The 21,108-nt window shown below is 48.3% G+C and overlaps 1 protein-coding gene across 1 annotated transcript in view; it reads left to right on the top strand.

Annotated features, from left to right (window-relative positions):
* The window catches only part of LOC139405549 (insulin-like growth factor 2 mRNA-binding protein 2), a 98,677-nt gene that overhangs the window by 14,689 nt on the left and 62,880 nt on the right, over window positions 1-21,108 (top strand). Inside the window, exon 3 of the mRNA XM_071147965.1 lies at window positions 14,014-14,062. Within this exon, the coding sequence (XP_071004066.1) occupies window positions 14,014-14,062 (49 nt within the window). The remainder of the gene's footprint in view (window positions 1-14,013; window positions 14,063-21,108) is intronic.

Consider the following 21,108-nt stretch of genomic DNA (forward strand, 5'->3'; position numbering starts at 1 on the left):
TAGTTGGATTCTCCACAATATGGGGAGGACAGCGTTAGTGGGATTCTCCACATTATGGGGAGGACAGCGTTAGTGGGATTCTCCACAATATGGTGAGGACAGCGTGGCAATTTGGCAATTGAATGATATTGTATTTCATTGTAATAAATATATGACTTCACATGCAATGCCTTTCTACATGTTAGTAAAGGACGTGGTTACTAACAAGTGGAGTTTTGAAACACTTCCCATATTAAATACAAGTTATTATTGAATGTTGCATTTATCCTTATTTTGTATTATGAACATTGACATTTGGATGGAAACTTACTTCTTCGTGTGGAAAGATGAAAATGTATCTGAACAATCATTTTGTGTTTTCACTTCGTCTTTTATAGTAATTTGATATATTGTCATATTCTAATTTAAAGCATATTAAACATATTTAAACAGAGTACAGGGCAGTTTCTGAAAAGTATTAGTAGATATCTTAATATCCGTATAAATTAACATCCATTAATTTGCGTCATTATATGTATAATTAGAAGGAAAAAAATGCAGATCATTTACATGTTCATCATTTTCTAATGGGATATATTTACATATTAACTAATGTTAATTAACTATTTACATATTAATTTAAAGGTTATTGCAATAAAGCACTGTAGTGGGGTGGGGGGTGGGTGCTGAGGAGTATTTCTGTCTGTAATAAAACACTGTAGTGGGGTGGGGGGTGGGTGCTGAGGAGTATTTCTGTCTGTAATAAAGCACTGTAGTGGGGTGGGGGGTGGGTGCTGAGGAGTATTTCTGTCTGTAATAAAGCACTGTAGTGGGGTGGGGGGTGGGTGCTGAGGAGTATTTCTGTCTGTAATAAAACACTGTAGTGGGGTGGGGGGTGGGTGCTGAGGAGTATTTCTGTCTGTAATAAAACTAATTCTGATTGGCTGGTCATGGCTCCCAAGTGGTTAGGCCAATGCCCTCCCAGGCCCACCCATTGCTGTGCCACTGCCCAGTCATTGCACGGCCAATTTTTCAGTTTTTGATATGTTAAAAAAGTTTGACATATCCAATAAATGTCGTTCCACTTCATGATTGTGTCCCACTTGTTGTTGATTCTTCACAAAAAAATACAGTTTTATATCTTTATGTTTGAAGCCTGAAATGTGGCTAAAGGTCGCAAAGTTCAAGGGGGCCGAATACTTTCGCAAGGCACTGTAATCAGCAGTAATACAATCAGGGCACGGCAGAGGACAGGGAGAGCTCTGCAGTGTTGATTTATTATGCCATTTGAATGTGCATCAGATGGCGGCTACAATATCATATTGTACAGCAGTTTCATCAGGTAACATGAATACAACGCCGCCGAGATGTGGTTAGAATAGGATGGGAGGCCAAGAGTCTGTGTAACCAATAGAGTCAGAGTGTGGGAACAAACATAGTCTGTCCCATGGTTGGGTAAACAAGCAAGTTCATAGTCAACAAAGCCTGCTGGAGTCTTGAAGCAAATAGCATAAAGCACAAGTAAAAAATATTATGACTTGGAGCTAGCCACAAGTTCAAAGAGTCACTTGCCCCAACCAGATAACTTCAGAGAGTAGTCTATAAAAATCCAGTAGGCTAGTATAGTAGGCCTATACAAGTTAAAGTGTTTGAGTAAGCTCACATAATACCCAGCTAGCACAGTGGATCTGGGCCGATTCCGTCTGAGAGTTGGGGCACTCGGCTGAGAGTCAGACTCGGCCGCCGTCATGTGGTCCAAGTCCGAGCCGCCTTCGGAAGTATTACTTATGGCTAAAATGTGGGGATTGAGCTCGGGCCGATTTCGGTGTGAGTTATCTGGCCCAAATGGCCGATTGGGGATACTCTCTGGCAGATGATTACATGGGCTTCTTTACATAATTAACATTTCATTATTTCTTTACTTTTCCATATTTTCCTCATAGTTTCTGTGATCAAAAAATACAATTAACATTTAAATTAAATTATTTAAGGGTCCTGTGTAGTATTTTAATACTTTGTGCTGGAACCACCTGGGTGGCGCAGCGGTCTAAGACACTGCATCGCAGTGCAATCTGCGTTGCTACAGATGCTCGTTCGAGACCCGTGCCGGCAGCGACCGGGAGACCCATGAGACGACGCACAATTGGCCCAGCGTTGTCCGAGTTAGGGGAGGGTTTGGCCGGCCGGGATGCCCTTGTCCCATTGCGCTTTCGTGACTCCTGTGGCGGTCACCAGGTGTATGGTGTTTCTTCTGATACAAAATGTTTTTTTTTGTGGATGGTTATAATTTGTATAGTAGTAATATTTAAAATGGCTAAATCTGATAATTCTGTATACATTTATTTAAATTTGCATTGGGCCGCTTCTGGGGGGATGTTGGAAGATGCCGGCAACGTCGGCTGAAATCCGGTAGACGGAAACGACCCGATGTACAGTACTTGGGCCGACTCTGGGCAGTCATTCATTTTGATTCCGGGCCGAGTCCGACACCCGATTCCGGGCCGATTCAATCAGTTCCGGCCCCCCGGAAGAGAGCAGCTTCTGGGTCGATTCCTCATTGCTAGTTGGGTAAGCATCACAAGGTAATTAGCCTACTTACATTTCTGATCAGTCCAAAGTCTGCGGTGTGTGTGTGCTGGAGGCGAGCGACGCTCGGGAGAGAGGGGGGAGTGTGGCAGGGGTACCAGACAGGGGGAGATAGGCAGGACAGACGATGAACAGATCGCCAGGTGGAATCAAAGCAGCAGTGCAGCAGGTAATGGGAGTAGGTGTCACACCTGCTTGGGAGAAGCTTTTTTTCAGGAGGCAGATTCCTTGTGGAAAATCCCAGCTAGCTAGCTAATGTAGCTAGCAAGTCTCTGTCCACTGTTTTTTTCCAACTTGCAAAGGGAGGTTGTTAGCTAGCTGTGTCTCTTCAGTTTCGGCGAATAGTCCTTTACGAACGTCCAAACAAAGTTGTATTGTGGCTGTTGTATTTTGGAGATTGCGAGGAGGATATCTTCTGATGTTATCAAAGCAACAATATTGTTTCTTATTGAGGTAATTTACAGTTGAAGTGTCCTGGGTGCATATCAGTTCAAAATGATACTCTGTTCTGATTAGATTTCTGGTTAAAATGAAAATTTTATTGATATTTTCATTACATTTTCCATTTCCCCAATTGTAAATAAAGGTACACCCACCTGACAGTAAAATAAGACATACATATATTTAACCGTTAAGACGGACATGAATACCCGTGAGACTCTACTAATGGGTCACTACTGGAAGAACTTCCCAGCGGATGAATGTACTTATCAAAACAAACTAAACCACGTATGCTTTCAACAAAATGCTTGAGTGAGCTTGCTTTTACCTCGATTGAAACCATGTGCCAATTTAATTCTACTCCATATTTATAGTGTTAACTGACAACGAAAATGTCATTTCAAGGAGTCATGAGGATTGTTTTACTGACGCTGTGGGCTAATTCAACCATCGCAGAGTAAACCATGAGGATTGTTTAACCGATGCTGTGGGCTATTTCAACCATCGCAGAGGAAACCATGAGGATTGTTTAACCGATGCTGTGGGCTAATTCAACCATCGCAGAGGAAACCATGAGGATTGTTTTACCGTCGCTGTGGGATAATTCAACTATCGCAGAGGAATCCATGAGGATTGTTTTACCGACGCTGTGGGCTAATTCAACTATCGCAGAGGAAACCATGAGGATTATTTTACCGACGCTGTGGGCTAATTCAACTATCGCAGAGGAAACCATGAGGATTGTTTTACCGACGCTGTGGGCTAAATCAACTATCGCAGAGGAACCCATGAGGATTGTTTAACCGACGCTGTGGGCTAATTCAACTATTGCAGAGGAAACCATGAGGATTGTTTAACCGACGCTGTGGGCTAATTCAACTATCGCAGAGGAAACCATGAAGATTGTTTAACCGACGCTGTGGGCTAATTCAACTATCGCAGAGGAAACCATGAGGATTGTTTAACCGACGCTGTGGGCTAATTCAACTATCGCAGAGGAAACCATGAGAATTGTTTAACCGACGCTGTGGGCTAATTCAACCATCGCAGAGGAAACCATGAGGATTGTTTAACCGACGCTGTGGGCTAAATCAACTATCGCAGAGGAAACCATGAGGATTGTTTAACCGACGCTGTGGGCTAAATCAACTATCGCAGAGGAAACCATGAGGATTGTTTAACCGACGCTGTGGGCTAAATCAACTATCGCAGAGGAAACCATGAGGATTGTTTAACCGACGCTGTGGGCTAAATCAACTATCGCAGAGGAAACCATGAGGATTGTTTAACCGACGCTGTGGGCTAAATCAACTATCGCAGAGGAAACCATGAGGATTGTTTAACCGACGCTGTGGGCTAAATCAACTATCGCAGAGGAAACCATGAGGATTGTTTAACCGACGCTGTGGGCTATTTCAAACATCGCAGAGGAAACCATTAATTCACATTACTACTGCTGCCATCACCACCAAACATGTAATGAATCATCATGTCACAAATCAATTGCTGGTCAGACTCCCTCTAGTAATTTGTGTGTCTTAATTATTTAATCAAACCGTGTGCGTAAAGAATCAGACAAGCTCAGTGAATATAGTTGATTTCATTAAAACACGTAGGATGTGTCAATATATGGAAAAATACATGTTTAAAAATGTCAACCAATCGATTGGTCAAAAGAACAGAAAACTCTTGGTCGACCAAGATTTGTTTTAGTCTTGGACAGCCCTGTTATATTTACCACCTCGATCCTGTTTCAGTAATAGTGAAATCAGACCTTCTTGCTGAGTATCTGATTGTCAACCATTTATGTAGGAGTGCTTAAAACATGCTAATAATGGTCCTCTGAGTACATCGAAAAGGTCTGATATTCCTCCACTGGTATGCCATCCAGCCCTGGAGTTTGGTAAACCTCCCCTGGTATACCATCCAGCCCTGGATTTTGGTAAACCTCCACTGGTATACCATCCAGCCCTGGAGTTTGGTAAACCTCCACTGGTATGCCATCCAGCCCTGGAATTTGGTAAACCTCCACTGGTATGCCATCCAGCCCTGGAGTTTGGTAAACCTCCACTGGTATACCATCCAGCCCTGGAGTTTGGTAAACCTCAACTGGTATGCCATCCAGCCCTAGAGTTTGGTAAACCTCAACTGGTATGCCATCCAGCCCTGGAGTTTGGTAAACCTCAACTGGTATGCCATCCAGCCCTGGAGTTTGGTAAACCTCAACTGGTATGCCATCCAGCCCTGGAGTTTGGTAAACCTCAACTGGTATGCCATCCAGCCCTGGAGTTTGGTAAACCTAAACTGGTATGCCATCCAGCCCTGGAGTTTTCCCAGACTTAAAGGCTTTAATTGCATCAAGAAGTTCCTTCTCTGTAATTCACCTTCACATGAGTCTTTCTGTATGGCTGTTAATGTTACATTATTAATATAAACTATTTCTGGCAGTTACCTTCAGTTAGTGGAAATTGAGGAGACTGAAATGAAAACATTTGCTTAAAGTACTCTGCTTCCTCTTTCTAAATATTGTTTGGTGAATCATGGGTGACTCCGTCATTTGTAACAAGTTTCTGTAAATTATATTTGGTAGCATTTAAAAAAAAAAACATTTTAAAGGTTTTGCTGTGGGATCCTCTCACAGAGCCTTGACTCTGACACTGATTCCTAGCTGACAACAGGGAGCCACAGATGTGAGTCGGTCTTGTGGAATTGGCTTTTTCACTACGGGAATGATGGAGCGTCAGAGAGAGACTTGTTATTTCACATGATTCCGTCCTCTCTCCCGTGAGCTACATGGTTGTTGCCCCATTGGTTCCATCTCACGTAGACCAAGTCAGTTAGTAGTTATGTGTGTCGTGTTTTTCTGGGCAAAGTTATTTAACCGCCAGAAATGAATTCATAATAAGTGTGAGATTGTTTCCCAGCACCTTTAGCGCTCTGTTGTCACACCAAATCCTCATTGTGTTGCTGTTTTGGTAGTTACTGTTGTGTTGCTGTTTTTGGTAGTTACTGTTGTGTTGCTGTTTTTGGTAGTTACTGTTGTGTTGCTGTTTTTGGTAGTTACTGTTGTGTTGCTGTTTTGTTAGTTACTGTTGTGTTGCTGTTTTTGGTAGTTACTGTTGTGTTGCTGTTTTGGTAGTTACTGTTGTGTTGCTGTTTTGGTAGTTACTGTTGTGTTGCTGTTTTTGGTAGTTACTGTTGTGTTGCTGTTTTTGGTAGTTACTGTTGTGTTGCTGTTTTGTTAGTTACTGTTGTGTTGCTGTTTTTGGTAGTTACTGTTGTGTTGCTGTTTTGGTAGTTACTGTTGTGTTGCTGTTTTTGGTAGTTACTGTTGTGTTGCTGTTTTTGGTAGTTACTGTCAGTCTGAGCAGCAGTCCTGTGTCCATCCTCCATCCAGGTAGAATTCACTGAGTACATCACTCTCCAGCCATCCATCCAGGTAGAATACAATGAGTGCATCACTCTCCATCCATCCATCCCTCCATCCATCCATCTATCCCTCCATCCATCCATCCCTCCATCCCTCCATCCATCCATCCATCCCTCCATCCATCCCTCCATCCCTCCATCCATCCCTCCATCCCTCCATCCATCCATCCATCCATACCTCCATCCATCCCTCCCTCCCTCCCTCCCTCCATCCATCCATCCATCCATCCATCCATCCATGTAGTATACACTGAAACATCACTCTCCAGCCATCCCTCAATCCAGGTAGAATACACTGAGTGCATCACTCTCCAGCCATCCATCCATCCAGGTAGAATTCACTGAGTACATCACTCTCCAGCCATCCATCCAGGAAGAATACAATGAGTACATCACTCTCCATCCATCCATCCATCCCTCCATCCATCCATGTAGTATACACTGAAACATCACTCTCCAGCCATCCCTCAATCCAGGTAGAATTCACTGAGTACATCACTCTCTAGCCATCCACCCATCCAGGTAGAATTAATTGAGTACATCACTCTCCAGCCATCCATCCATCCAGGTAGAATTCACTGAGTGCATCACTCTCCAGCCATCCATCCATCCATCCATCCAGGTAGAATTCACTGAGTGCGTCACCCTCCAGCCATCCATCCAGGTAGAATTCACTGAGTGCATCACTCTCCAGCCATCCATCCAGGTAGAATTCACTGAGTGCATCACTCTCCAGCCATCCATCCATCCAGGTAGAATTCACTTAGTGCATCACTCTCCAGACATCCAGGTAGAATTCATTGAGTACATCACTCTCCAGCCATCCATCCATCCAGGTATAATTCACTGAGTACATCACTCTCCAGCCATCCATCCAGGTAGAATTCACTGAGTACATCACTCTCCAGCCATCCATCCAGGTAGAATTCACTGAGTGCATCACTCTCCAGCCATCCATCCAGGTAGAATTCACTGAGTGCATCACTCTCCAGCCATCCATCCATCCAGGTAGAATTCACTGAGTACATCACTCTCCAGCCATACATCCATCCAGGTAGAATTCACTGAGTGCATCACTCTCCAGCCATCCATCCATCCAGGTAGAATTCATTGAGTACATCACTCTCCAGCCATCCATCCATCCAGGTAGAATTCACTGAGTGCATCACTCTCCAGCCATCCATCCATCCAGGTAGAATTCACTGAGTGCATCACTCTCCAGCCATCCAGGTAGAATTCACTGAGTACATCACTCTCCAGCCATCCACCCATCCAGGTATAATTCACTGAGTGCATCACTCTCCAGCCATCCAGGTAGAATTCACTGAGTACATCACTCTCCATCCACCCAGGTAGAATTCACTGAGTACATCACTCTCCATCCATCCAGGTAGAATTCACTGAGTACATCACTCTCCAGTGCATTCGGAAAGTGTTTAGACCCCTTGACCTTTTCCACACTTCGTTGTGTGGATGCAATAAGAACCAATAAGAACCAATGCAATAATAACCAATAAGAACCAATAAGAATAGAGACAACCTTGTCCTCTTTCAATTACAAATCTAATGACATGGCTAGGAGATATACTGTAGTAAAGTATCTAGGGGGTTTTTTATTTAGCTGAGCCTGCTAGCTAAATTTGATATAGCTAGCTAATGCTGCTAACGTGCAACTGACTTGGTATCCCCTTTCCCTAACAACTGAATGCATTCAACCGAAATATGTTTTCTGCATTTAACCAAATCTTTCTGAATCATCAGCACCCAGGGAGGTGGGGGTTAACTGCTTTGCTCAAGGGCAGAACGGAACATTAGTCCACCTTGCCAGCTCGGAGATTCAAACAAGTAACCGTTTGGTTAATACCTCAACGCTTTAACAGGCTACCTACCACCTCTAATGCTAGCTAGCTAGCAGTTGTTATGCAAGTATCTTAAATAACGATTAAGGTAGACATGTAATCTTGCTGAACACTTCACTAATTTACATTTCCAGGAATAAAGGTTAATTCACCCATTGTTCGCTGGTCAGTGGCATCACTACCAAACAATAGTGCACATTTGAATTAAAGGAAAAATACAAATTTCTTACATTTTTCCCAGACCACAGAAATGGTCCCTTGGTGTAGGGACAGAGGTTGTGGTTCAGCTGTTAACACCTTCTCTCCTGATTGACCCTGTGGTTCAGCTGTTAACACCTTCTCTCCTGATTGACCCTGTGGTTCAGCTGTTAACACCTTCTCTCCTGATTGACCCTGTGGTTCAGCTGTTAACACCTTCTCTCCTGATTGACCCTGTGGTTCAGCTGTTAACACCTTCTCTCCTGATTGACCCTGTGGTTCAGCTGTTAACCCTTCTCTCCTGATTGACCCTGTGGTTCAGCTCTTAACACCTTCTCTCCTGATTGACACTGTGGTTCAGCTGTTAACCCTTCTCTCCTGATTGACCCTGTGGTTGAGCTGTTAACCCTTCTCTCCTGATTAACCCTGTGGTTGAGTTGTTAACACCTTCTCAAATCAAATCAAAATCAAATCAAATTTTATTTGTCACATACACATGGTTAGCAGATGTTAATGCGAGTGTAGCGAAATGCTTGTGCTTCTAGTTCCGACAATGCAGTAATAACAAGTAATCTAACTAACAATTCCAAAACTACTGTCTTGTACACAGTGTAAGGGGATAAAGAATATGTACATAAGGATATATGAATGAGTGATGGTACAGAGCAGCATAGGCAAGATACAGTAGATGGTATCGAGTACAGTATGTACAAATGAGATGAGTATGTAAACAAAGTGGCATAGTTTAAAGTGGCTAGTGATACATGTATTACATAAGGATACAGTCGATGATATAGAGTACAGTATATACGTATGCATATGAGATGAATAATGTAGGGTAAGTAACATTATATAAGGTAGCATTGTTTAAAGTGGCTAGTGATATATTTACATCATTTCCCATCAATTCCCATTATTAAAGTGGCTGGAGTTGAGTCAGTGTCAGTGTGGACCAATTCAGTTTGTCTGTGATGTGTATGCCGAGGAACTTAAAACTTGCTACCCTCTCCACTACTGTTCCATCGATGTGGATAGGGGGGTGTTCCCTCTGCTGTTTCCTGAAGTCCACAATCATCTCCTTAGTTTTGTTGACGTTGAGTGTGAGGTTATTTTCCTGACACCACACTTCGAGGGCCCTCACCTCCTCCCTGTAGGCCGTCTCGTCGTTGTTGGTAATCAAGCGTGTGTTGGCAGCAGCCACTCAGTGTTAGTGGTGGCTGTTTAACAGTCTGATGGCCTTGAGATAGAAGCTGTTTTTCAGTCTCTCGGTCCCAGCTTTGATGCACCTGTACTGACCTCGCCTTCTGGATGATAGCGGGGTGAACAGGCAGTGGCTCGGGTGGTTGATGTCCTTGATGATCTTTATGGCCTTCCTGTGACATCGGGTGGTGTAGGTGTCCTGGAGGGCAGGTAGTTTGCCCCCGGTGATGCGTTGTGCAGACCTCACTACCCTCTGGAGAGCCTTACGGTTGAGGGCGGTGCAGTTGCCATACCAGGCGGTGATACAGCCCGCCAGGATGCTCTCGATTGTGCATCTGTAGAAGTTTGTGAGTGCTTTTGGTGACAAGCCGAATTTCTTCAGCCTCCTGAGGTTGAAGAGGCGCTGCTGCGCCTTCTTCACGATGCTGTCTGTGTGAGTGGACCAATTCAGTTTGTCTGTGATGTGTATGCCGAGGAACTTAAAACTTGCTACCCTCTCCACTACTGTTCCATCGATGTGGATAGGGGGGTGTTCCCTCTGCTGTTTCCTGAAGTCCACAATCATCTCCTTAGTTTTGTTGACGTTGAGTGTGAGGTTATTTTCCTGACACCACACTTCGAGGGCCCTCACCTCCTCCCTGTAGGCCGTCTCGTCGTTGTTGGTAATCAAGCGTGTGTTGGCAGCAGCCACTCAGTGTTAGTGGTGGCTGTTTAACAGTCTGATGGCCTTGAGATAGAAGCTGTTTTTCAGTCTCTCGGTCCCAGCTTTGATGCACCTGTACTGACCTCGCCTTCTGGATGATAGCGGGGTGAACAGGCAGTGGCTCGTGTGGTTGATGTCCTTGATGATCTTTATGGCCTTCCTGTGACATCGGGTGGTGTAGGTGTCCTGGAGGGCAGGTAGTTTGCCCCCGGTGATGCGTTGTGCAGACCTCACTACCCTCTGGAGAGCCTTACGGTTGAGGGCGGTGCAGTTGCCATACCAGGCGGTGATACAGCCCGCCAGGATGCTCTCGATTGTGCATCTGTAGAAGTTTGTGAGTGCTTTTGGTGACAAGCCGAATTTCTTCAGCCTCCTGAGGTTGAAGAGGCGCTGCTGCGCCTTCTTCACGATGCTGTCTGTGTGAGTGGACCAATTCAGTTTGTCTGTGATGTGTATGCCGAGGAACTTAAAACTTGCTACCCTCTCCACTACTGTTCCATCGATGTGGATAGGGGGGTGTTCCCTCTGCTGTTTCCTGAAGTCCACAATCATCTCCTTAGTTTTGTTGACGTTGAGTGTGAGGTTATTTTCCTGACACCACACTTCGAGGGCCCTCACCTCCTCCCTGTAGGCCGTCTCGTCGTTGTTGGTAATCAAGCCTACCACTGTTGTGTCGTCCGCAAACTTGATGATTGAGTTGGAGGCGTGCGTGGCCACGCAGTCGTGGGTGAACAGGGAGTACAGGAGAGGGCTCAGAACGCACCCTTGTGGGGCCCCAGTGTTGAGGATCAGCGGGGAGGAGATGTTGTTGCCTACCCTCACCACCTGGGGGCGGCCCGTCAGGAAGTCCAGTACCCAGTTGCACAGGGCGGGGTCGAGACCCAGGGTCTCGAGCTTGATGACGAGTTTGGAGGGTACTATGGTGTTGAATGCCGAGCTGTAGTCGATGAACAGCATTCTCACATAGGTATTCCTCTTGTCCAGATGGGTTAGGGCAGTGTGCAGTGTGGTTGAGATTGCATTGTCTGTGGACCTATTTGGGCGGTAAGCAAATTGGAGTGGGTCTAGGGTGTCAGGTAGGGTGGAGGTGATATGGTCCTTGACTAGTCTCTCAAAGCACTTCATGATGACGGATGTGAGTGCTACGGGGTGGTAGTCGTTTAGCTCAGTTACCTTAGCTTTCTTGGGAACAGGAACAATGGTGGCCCTCTTGAAGCATGTGGGAACAGCAGACTGGTATAGGGATTGATTGAATATGTCCGTAAACACACCGGCCAGCTGGTCTGCGCATGCTCTGAGGGCGCGGCTGGGGATGCCGTCTGGGCCTGCAGCCTTGCGAGGGTTAACACGTTTAAATGTCTTACTCACCTCGGCTGCAGTGAAGGAGAGACCGCATGTTTTCGTTGCAGGCCGTGTCAGTGGCACTGTATTGTCCTCAAAGCGGGCAAAAAAGTTATTTAGTCTGCCTGGGAGCAAGACATCCTGGTCCGTGACTGGGCTGGATTTCTTCCTGTAGTCCGTGATTGACTGTAGACCCTGCCACATGCTTCTTGTGTCTGAGCCGTTGAATTGAGATTCTACTTTGTCTCTGTACTGGCGCTTAGCTTGTTTGATAGCCTTGCGGAGGGAATAGCTGCACTGTTTGTATTCGGTCATGTTACCAGACACCTTGCCCTGATTAAAAGCAGTGGTTCGCGCTTTCAGTTTCACACGAATGCTGCCATCAATCCACGGTTTCTGGTTAGGGAATGTTTTAATCGTTGCTATGGGAACGACATCTTCAACGCACGTTCTAATGAACTCGCACACCGAATCAGCGTATTCGTCAATGTTGTTATCTGACGCAATACGAAACATCTCCCAGTCCACGTGATGGAAGCAGTCTTGGAGTGTGGAGTCAGCTTGGTCGGACCAGCGTTGGACAGACCTCAGCGTGGGAGCCTCTTGTTTTAGTTTCTGTCTGTAGGCAGGGATCAACAAAATGGAGTCGTGGTCAGCTTTTCCGAAAGGGGGGCGGGGCAGGGCCTTATATGCGTCGCGGAAGTTAGAGTAACAATGATCCAAGGTCTTTCCACCCCTGGTTGCGCAATCGATATGCTGATAAAATTTAGGGAGTCTTGTTTTCAGATTAGCCTTGTTAAAATCCCCAGCTACAATGAATGCAGCCTCCGGATAAATCGTTTCCAGTTTGCAGAGAGTTAAATAAAGTTCGTTCAGAGCCATCGATGTGTCTGCTTGGGGGGGGATATATACGGCTGTGATTATAATCGAAGAGAATTCTCTTGGTAGATAATGCGGTCTACATTTGATTGTGAGGAATTCTAAATCAGGTGAACAGAAGGATTTGAGTTCCTGTATGTTTCTTTCATCACACCATGTCACGTTGGCCATGAGGCATACGCCCCCGCCCCTCTTCTTACCAGAAAGATGTTTGTTTCTGTCAGCGCGATGCGTGGAGAAACCCGTTGGCTGCACCGCTTCGGATAGAGTCTCTCCAGTGAGCCATGTTTCAGTGAAGCAAAGGACGTTACAGTCTCTGATGTCCCTCTGGAATGCTACCCTTGCTCGGATTTCATCAACCTTGTTGTCAAGAGACTGGACATTGGCAAGAAGAATGCTAGGGAGTGGTGCACGGTGTGCCCGTCTCCGGAGTCTGACCAGAAGACCGCCTCGTTTCCCTCTCTTTCGGAGTCGTTTTTTTGGGTCGCTGCATAGGATCCACTCCGTTGTCCTGTTTGTAAGGCAGAACACAGGGTCCGCGTCGCGAAAAACATATTCTTGGTCGTACTGATGGTGAGTTGACGCTGATCTTATATTCAGTAGTTCTTCTCGACTGTATGTAATGAAACCTAAGATGACCTGGGGTACTAATGTAAGAAATAACACGTAAAAAAACAAAAAACTGCATAGTTTCCTAGGAACGCGAAGCGAGGCGGCCATCTCTGTCGGCGCCGGAGATATAGTACAATCCTCTTTCCCTTCGCCTCTTTCCCTTCGCCTCCACTAGTTCTCTCCTGATTGACCCTGTGGTTCAGCTGTTAACCCTTCTCTCCTGATTGACCCTGTGGTTCAGCTGTTAACCCTTCTCTCCTGATTGACCCTGTGGTTCAGCTGTTAACCCTTCTCTCCTGATTGACCCTGTGGTTCAGCTGTTAACCCTTCTATCCTGATTGACCCTGTGGTTCAGCTGTTAACACCTTCTCTCCTGATTGACCCTGTGGTTCAGCTGTTAACCCTTCTCTCCTGATTGACCCTGTGGTTCAGCTGTTAACCCTTCTCTCCTGATTGACTCTGTGGTTCAGCTGTTAACACCTTCTCTCCTGATTGACCCTGTGGTTCAGCTGTTAACCCTTCTCTCCTGATTGACCCTGTGGTTCAGCTGTTAACCCTTCTCTCCTGATTGACCCTGTGGTTCAGCTGTTAACACCTTCTCTCCTGATTGACCCTGTGGTTGAGCTGTAACCCTTCTCTCCTGATTGACCCTGTGGTTCAGCTGTTAACACCTTCTCTCCTGATTGACCCTGTGGTTGAGCTGTTAACCCTTCTCTCCTGATTGACCCTGTGGTTCAGCTATTAACTCATTTTTATCCTTCCCCTCCGCTTTTGTAATCTCTGCAGGAGTCGCAAGATCCAGATCAGGAACATTCCCCCTCATCTACAGTGGGAGGTGAGTCAGTCAGTCAGTCTGTGCCTGGTGTTATAGTCTTTGGGGGTTTGCTCGATTTCATTTTGGATTTCAAGTTTGAGGTTAGTTCTGTTTAGGTGTGGCTTGCCCTGATTGTAATCATCCTCATTGGCCAGGATGTGTAGGACCTGTCGCCTCGTTAGTTAGTATTTTGTTTCAGCTGTGCTGGCCCAGAGCGGCTGGCCATGAGAGTTTCAGCTGTGCTGGCCCAGAGCGGCTGGCCATGAGAGTTTCAGCTGTGCTGGCCCAGAGCGGCTGGCCATGAGAGATTCAGCTGTGCTGGCCCAGAGCGGCTGGCCATGAGAGATTCAGCTGTGCTGGCACAGAGCGGCTGGCCATGAGAGTTTCAGCTGTGCTGGCACAGAGCGGCTGGCCATGAGAGTTTCAGCTGTGCTGGCACAGAGCGGCTGTGAAAGATGTTAGTTTTGTGGGATCCCTGTTTAGCGTGTCCTCTGTGTGTGATTAAAACAAAGTGTGGGCTTGGACAGTGTCCCTGTGTGGTGGTGTGGTGAGGGCTAGGACAGTGTCCCTGTGTGGTGGTGTGGTGAGGGCTTGGACAGTGTCCCTGTGTGGTGTTGTGGTGAGGGCTAGGACAGTGTCCCTGTGTGGTGGTGTGGTGAGGGCTAGGACAGTGTCCCTGTGTGGTGGTGTGGTGAGGGCTAGGACAGTGTCCCTGTGTGGTGGTGTGGTGAGGGCTAGGACAGTGTCCCTGTGTGGTGTTGTGGTTAGGGCTAGGACAGTGTCCCTGTGTGGTGGTGTGGTGAGGGCTACGACAGTGTCCCTGTGTGGTGGTGTGGTGAGGGCTAGGACAGTGTCCCTGTGTGGTGTTGTGGTTAGGGCTAGGACAGTGATCCTGTGTGGTGGTGTGGTGAGGGCTAGGACAGTGTCCCTGTGTGGTGTTGTGGTTAGGGCTAGGACAGTGTCCCTGTGTGGTGGTGTGGTGAGGGCTAGGACAGTGTCCCTGTGTGGTGGTGTGGTGAGGGCTAGGACAGTGTCCCTGTGTGGTGGTGTGGTGAGGGCTAGGACAGTGTCCCTGTGTGGTGTTGTGGTTAGGGCTAGGACAGTGTCCCTGTGTGGTGGTGTGGTGAGGGCTAGGACAGTGTCCCTGTGTGGTGTTGTGGTTAGGGCTAGGACAGTGTCCCTGTGTGGTGGTGTGGTGAGGGCTAGGACAGTGTCCCTGTGTGGTGGTGTGGTGAGGACTAAGACAGTGTCCCTGTGTGGTGGTAATGGTGAGGGCTAGGACAGTGTCCCTGTGTGGTGGTGTGGTGAGGACTAGGACAGTGTCCCTGTGTGGTGGTATGGTGAGGGCTAGGACAGTGTCCCTGTGTGGTGTTGTGTTTAGGGCTAGGACAGTGTCCCTGTGTCGTGAGGGCCAGGACAGTGTCCCTGTGTGGTGGTGTGGTGAGGGCTTGGACAGTGTCCCTGTGTGGTGGTGTGGAGAGGGCTTGGACAGTGTCCCTGTGTGGTGTTGTGGTGAGGGCTTGGACAGTGTCCCTGTGTGGTGTTGTGGTGAAGGCTTGGACAGTGTCCCTGTGTGGTAGTGTGGTGAAGGCTTGGACAGTGTCCCTGTGTGGTGGTGTGGTGAAGGCGAGGGACAGTGTCCCTGTGTGGTGGTGTGGTGAGGGCTAGGACAGTGTCTCTGTGTGCTGGTGTGGTGAAGGCGAGGGACAGTGTCCCTGTGTGGTGGTGTGGTGAGGGCTAGGACAGTGTCCCTGTGTGGTGTTGTGGTTAGGGCTAGGACAGTGTCCCTGTGTGGTGGTGTGGTGAGGGCTAGGACAGTGTCCCTGTGTGGTGTTGTGGTTAGGGCTAGGACAGTGTCCCTGTGTGGTGGTGTGGTGAGAGCTAGGACAGTGTCCCTGTGTGGTGGTGTGGTGAGGACTAAGACAGTGTCCCTGTGTGGTGGTAATGGTGAGGGCTAGGACAGTGTCCCTGTGTGGTGGTGTGGTGAGGACTAGGACAGTGTCCCTGTGTGGTGGTATGGTGAGGGCTAGGACAGTGTCCCTGTGTGGTGTTGTGTTTAGGGCTAGGACAGTGTCCCTGTGTCGTGAGGGCCAGGACAGTGTCCCTGTGTGGTGGTGTGGTGAGGGCTTGGACAGTGTCCCTGTGTGGTGGTGTGGATAGGGCTTGGACAGTGTCCCTGTGTGGTGTTGTGGTGAGGGCTTGGACAGTGTCCCTGTGTGGTGTTGTGGTGAAGGCTTGGACAGTGTCCCTGTGTGGTAGTGTGGTGAAGGCTTGGACAGTGTCCCTGTGTGGTGGTGTGGTGAAGGCGAGGGACAGTGTCCCTGTGTGGTGGTGTGGTGAGGGCTAGGACAGTGTCTCTGTGTGCTGGTGTGGTGAAGGCGAGGGACAGTGTCCCTGTGTGGTGGTGTGGTGAGGGCTAGGACAGTGTCTCTGTGTGGTGGTGTGGTGAAGGCGAGGGACAGTGTCCCTGTGTGGTGGTGTGGTGAGGGCTAGGACAGTGTCCCTGTGTGGTGGTGTGGTGAGGGCTAGGACAGTGTCCCTGCGTGGTGTGGGCTTGGACAGTGTCCCTGTGTGGTGGTGTGTGAGGGCTAGGACAGTGTCCCTGTGTGCTGGTGTGGTGAAGGCGAGGGACAGTGTCCCTGTGTGGTGGTGTGGTGAGGGCTAGGACAGTGTCTCTGTGTGGTGGTGTGGTGAAGGCGAGGGACAGTGTCCCTGTGTGGTGGTGTGGTGAGGGCTAGGACAGTGTCCCTGTGTGGTGGTGTGGTGAGGGCTAGGACAGTGTCCCTGCGTGGTGTGGGCTTGGACAGTGTCCCTGTGTGGTGTTGTGGTGAGGGCTTGGACAGTGTCCCTGTGTGGTGGTGTGGTGAGGGCTTGGACAGTGTCCCTGTGTGGTGAGGCCAGGATACTGTCTCTGTGTGGTGTTTTAGTGAAGGCTTGGACAGTGTCCCTGTGTGGTGAGGGCTAGGACACTGTCCCTGTGTGGTGAGGGCTAGGACAGTGTCCCTGTGTGGTGTTGTGGTGAAGGCTTGGACAGTGTCCCTGTGTGGTGGTATGGTGAAGGCTAGGAAAATTTATCTGTGTGGTGGTGTGGTGAAGGCTAGGACAGTGTCCCTGTGTGGTGGTGTGGTGAAGGCTAGGACAGTGTCTCTGTGTGGTGGTGTGGTGAGGGCTAGGACAGTGTCCCTGTGTTGGTGTGGTGAGGGCTAGGACAGTGTCCCTGTGTGTTGGTGTGGTGAGGGCTAGGACAGTGTCCCTGTGTGGTGTTTTAGTGAAGGCTTGGACAGTGTCCCTGTGTGGTGAGGGCTAGGACAGTGTCCCTGTGTGGTGAGGCTAGGATAGTGTCTCTGTGTGGTGAGGGCTAGGACAGTGTCCCTGTGTGGTGGCGTGGTGAGGGCTAGGACAGTATCCCTGTGTGGTGGTGTGGTGAGGGCTAGGACAGTGTCCCTGTGTGGTGTTGTGGTTAGGGCTAGGACAGTGTCCCTGTGTCGTGAGGGCCAGGACAGTGTCCCTGTGTGGTGAGGCTAGGATAGTGTCTCTGTGTGGTGAGGGCTAGGACAGTGTCCCTGTGTGATGGCGTGGTGAGGGCTAGGACAGTATCCCTGTGTGGTGGTGTGGTGAGGGCTAGGACAGTGTCCCTGTGTGGTGTTGTGGTTAGGGCTAGGACAGTGTCCCTGTGTCGTGAGGGCCAGGACAGTGTTGGCGAGGCAGGTAGACTAGTGGTTAGAGTGTAGGGGCGGCAGGTAGCCTAGTGGTTAGAGCGTTGGGGCGGCAGGTAGCCTAGTGGTTAGAGTGTAGGGACGGCAGGTAGCCTAGTGGTTGGAGTGTAGGGGGTGGCAGGTAGCCTAGTGGTTACAGTGTAAGGGGCGGCAGGTAGCCTAGTGGTTAGAGCGTTGGGGCGGCAGGTAGCCTAGCGGTTAGAGTGTAGGGGCGGCAGGTAGCCTAGCGGTTAGAGTGTAGGGGCGGCAGGTAGCCTAAATCAAATCAAATTTATTTATATAGCCCTTCGTACATCAGCTGATATCTCAAAGTGCTGTACAGAAACCTAGCCTAAAACCCCGAATAGCAAGCGATGCAGGTGTAGAAGCACGGTGGCTAGGAAATACTCCCTAGAAAGGCCAAAACCTAGGAAGAAACCTAGAGAGGAACCAGGCTATGTGGGGTGGCCAGTCCTCTTCTGGCTGTGCCGGGTGGAGATTATAACAGACTATGGCCAAGATGTTCAAATGTTCATAAATGACCAGCATGGTCAAATAATAATAAGGCAGAACAGTTGAAACTGGAGCAGCAGCAAGGCCAGGTGGACTGGGGACAGCAAGGAGCCATCATGTCAGGTAGTCCTGGGGCATGGTCCTAGGGCTCAGGTCCTCTGAGAGAGAGAAAGAAAGAGAGAAGGAGAGAATTAGAGAACGCACACTTAGATTCACACAGGACACCGATTAGGACAGGAGAAGTACTCCAGATATAACAAACTGACCCTAGCCCCCCGACACATAAACTACTGCAGCATAAATACTGGAGGCTGAGACAGGAGGGGTCAGGAGACACTGTGGCCCCATCCGAGGACACCCCCGGACAGGGCCAAACAGGAAGGATATGATGAATGCCAGCCTACCCATTGGTTAGAGTGTAGAGGTGGCAGGTAGCCTAGTGGTTAGAGCGTTGGGCTAGTAACCGAAAGGTTGCTAGATTGAATCCCTGAGCTAACAAGGTAAAAAAATCTGTCGTTCTGCCCCTGAACAAGGCAGTTAACTCACTATTCCAAGGCCGTCATTGTAAATAACAATTTGTTCTTAACTGACTTGCCTAGTTAAATAAAGGTTAAATTAAAAATAAAAATCTCTGCAACTCCCCAACGGGCTCGGTGGAGGCGAAGGTCATGCGTCATCCGAAGCATGACCTCTTAACCCAGAAGCCAGCTACACCAATGTGTCGGAGGAAACACCGTTGAACTGACGACTGAAGTCAGCCTGCAGGTGTCCGACCCGCCACAAGGAGTTGCTAGAGTGTGATGAGCCAAGTCAAGCCCCGCCCCCGGAAAAACCCTCCTCTAACCCTGGTGACGCTGGGCCAATTGTGTGCCGACTTATTGGACTCCCGGTCACGGCCAGTTGTGACACAGCCTGTACTCGAACCCGGGTCTGTAGTGACACCTCAAGCACAGCGATGCACTTGGGAGGCTTTAACCTCTTTTTTTGGGGGGGGGGGGGGGCAGTAACCTACTTTCATATATATTTCCTTTCATGCTTTGATTCTAAAGTATGTCATCTTGAGAATATTTGAAAATAGGACGCTGCCCCTTTAAGATAAAGTACAGTAGGCTAGCCAAGATGAATGCTAGCTTTCTTTCTGTAGCTTTCTTTTAGCAGACTAAGTATCAACAGTAATTAGCATATTGATAGTATGTTCACTATAGAAGGTTTACTTTTGTAAATCACTTTCCCTAAAATAAATAAGCTCAGCGAGTAGATTGATGGCCGCTTCAGTACTCATGTACTGCTCAAGAAGTTGACTGGCGGGTGGTGGTGCTTCACTGAATGGCCAATCATATTGCTCAAATACAAATGGCATGCCATTTAAGTGTGTTCTTCAATGGTTTTTAATGGTAGACTGCGACAGAGCAGGTAAATGTTGAGCTGGAAATCGGGCCAGTAACTCACGAGATCCACTTTCTCTACACTGTTTTTACTGGCCCCAGCGGGCCATCATTAATGTTGGACCTCAAAAGAAAATAGGTGAATCTGCCAGAAAACAATAGGTAAGTGGATTTGGACTCGTTACCACATTATATGGGATGTGCAAATTTATGCTCTTTCCCTCCGTGTATAAATTTGACTGCTCCCGAGTGGTGCAGTGGTGAGGCATCACTATAGACCCGGGTTCGATCACAGGCTGTTTCACAGCCGGCCGCGGCCGGGAGACCCATTTGACGGCATACAATTGGCCCAGTGTCGTCTGGGTTAGGGGATGGTCTGGCTGGCCTGGATGTCCTTGTCCCATCGTGCTCTAACGACTCTTTGTGGCGGGCCGCATGCACGCTGACTTCGGTCACCAGCTGTACGGTGTTTCCTCCGACACGTTGGTGCGGCTGGCGTCCGGATTACGCGAGCAGTGTGTCAAGAAGCAGTGAGGCTTAGCAGAGTCATGTTTCGGAGGACGCATGGCTCACGACCTTCTCCTCTCCATGGTGTCGTCTGCATAGAGGTAGATCAGGGAATCACCAGCAGCAAGAGCGACATCGTTGATATATACTGAGAAAAGAATTGAACCCTGTGACACCCCCATAGATACTGCCAGAGGTCCGGACAACAGGCCCTCCGATTTGACACACTGAACTCTGTCTGAGAAGTAGTTGGTAAACCAGGCGAGGCAGTCATTTGAGAAACCAAGGCTGTTGAGTCTGCTGATAAGAATGTGGTGATTGACAGTCGAAAGCCTTGGCCAGGTCGATGAAGACTGCTGCACAGTACTGTCTTTTATCGATGCCATTTGAGATTTCGTTTAGTACCTTGAGAGTGGCTGAGGTGCACCTATGACCAGCTCGTAAACTGGATTGCACAGCGGAGAAGGTATGGTGGGATTCGAAATGGTCAGTGATCTGACAGCAGGGAGGAGGTCTCTTATTCTCCATGGACTTTAGTGTCCCAAAACTTTTCCGAGTTAGAGCTACAGGATGCACATTTCTGAATGAAAAAGTTAGCCTTTACTTTCCTGACTGACTGCGTGTATTGGTTCCTGACTTCCCTGAAAAGTTGCATATCGCGGGGACTATTCGATGCTAGTGCAGTCCACCACAGGATGTTTTTGTGCTGGTCAAGGGCAGTCTGGTCTGGAGTGAACCAAGGGCTATATCTGTTCTTAGTTCTACATTTTTTGAAAGGGGCATGCTTATTTAAGATAGTGAGGAAATTACTTTCAAAGAATGACCAGGCATCCTTTACTGGCGGGATAAGGTCAATATCCTTCTAGGATACCCGGACCATGTAACGACGTTCGTCTGTAGGAGGAGAAGCGGACCAAAAAGCAGCGTGGTGGTTACTCATGTTCTTTAATGGAAAACTGAACGATAC

Source organism: Oncorhynchus clarkii, chromosome 3 (assembly GCF_045791955.1).
Source record: "Oncorhynchus clarkii lewisi isolate Uvic-CL-2024 chromosome 3, UVic_Ocla_1.0, whole genome shotgun sequence".
NCBI classification, from domain to species: Eukaryota; Metazoa; Chordata; class Actinopteri; order Salmoniformes; family Salmonidae; genus Oncorhynchus; species Oncorhynchus clarkii.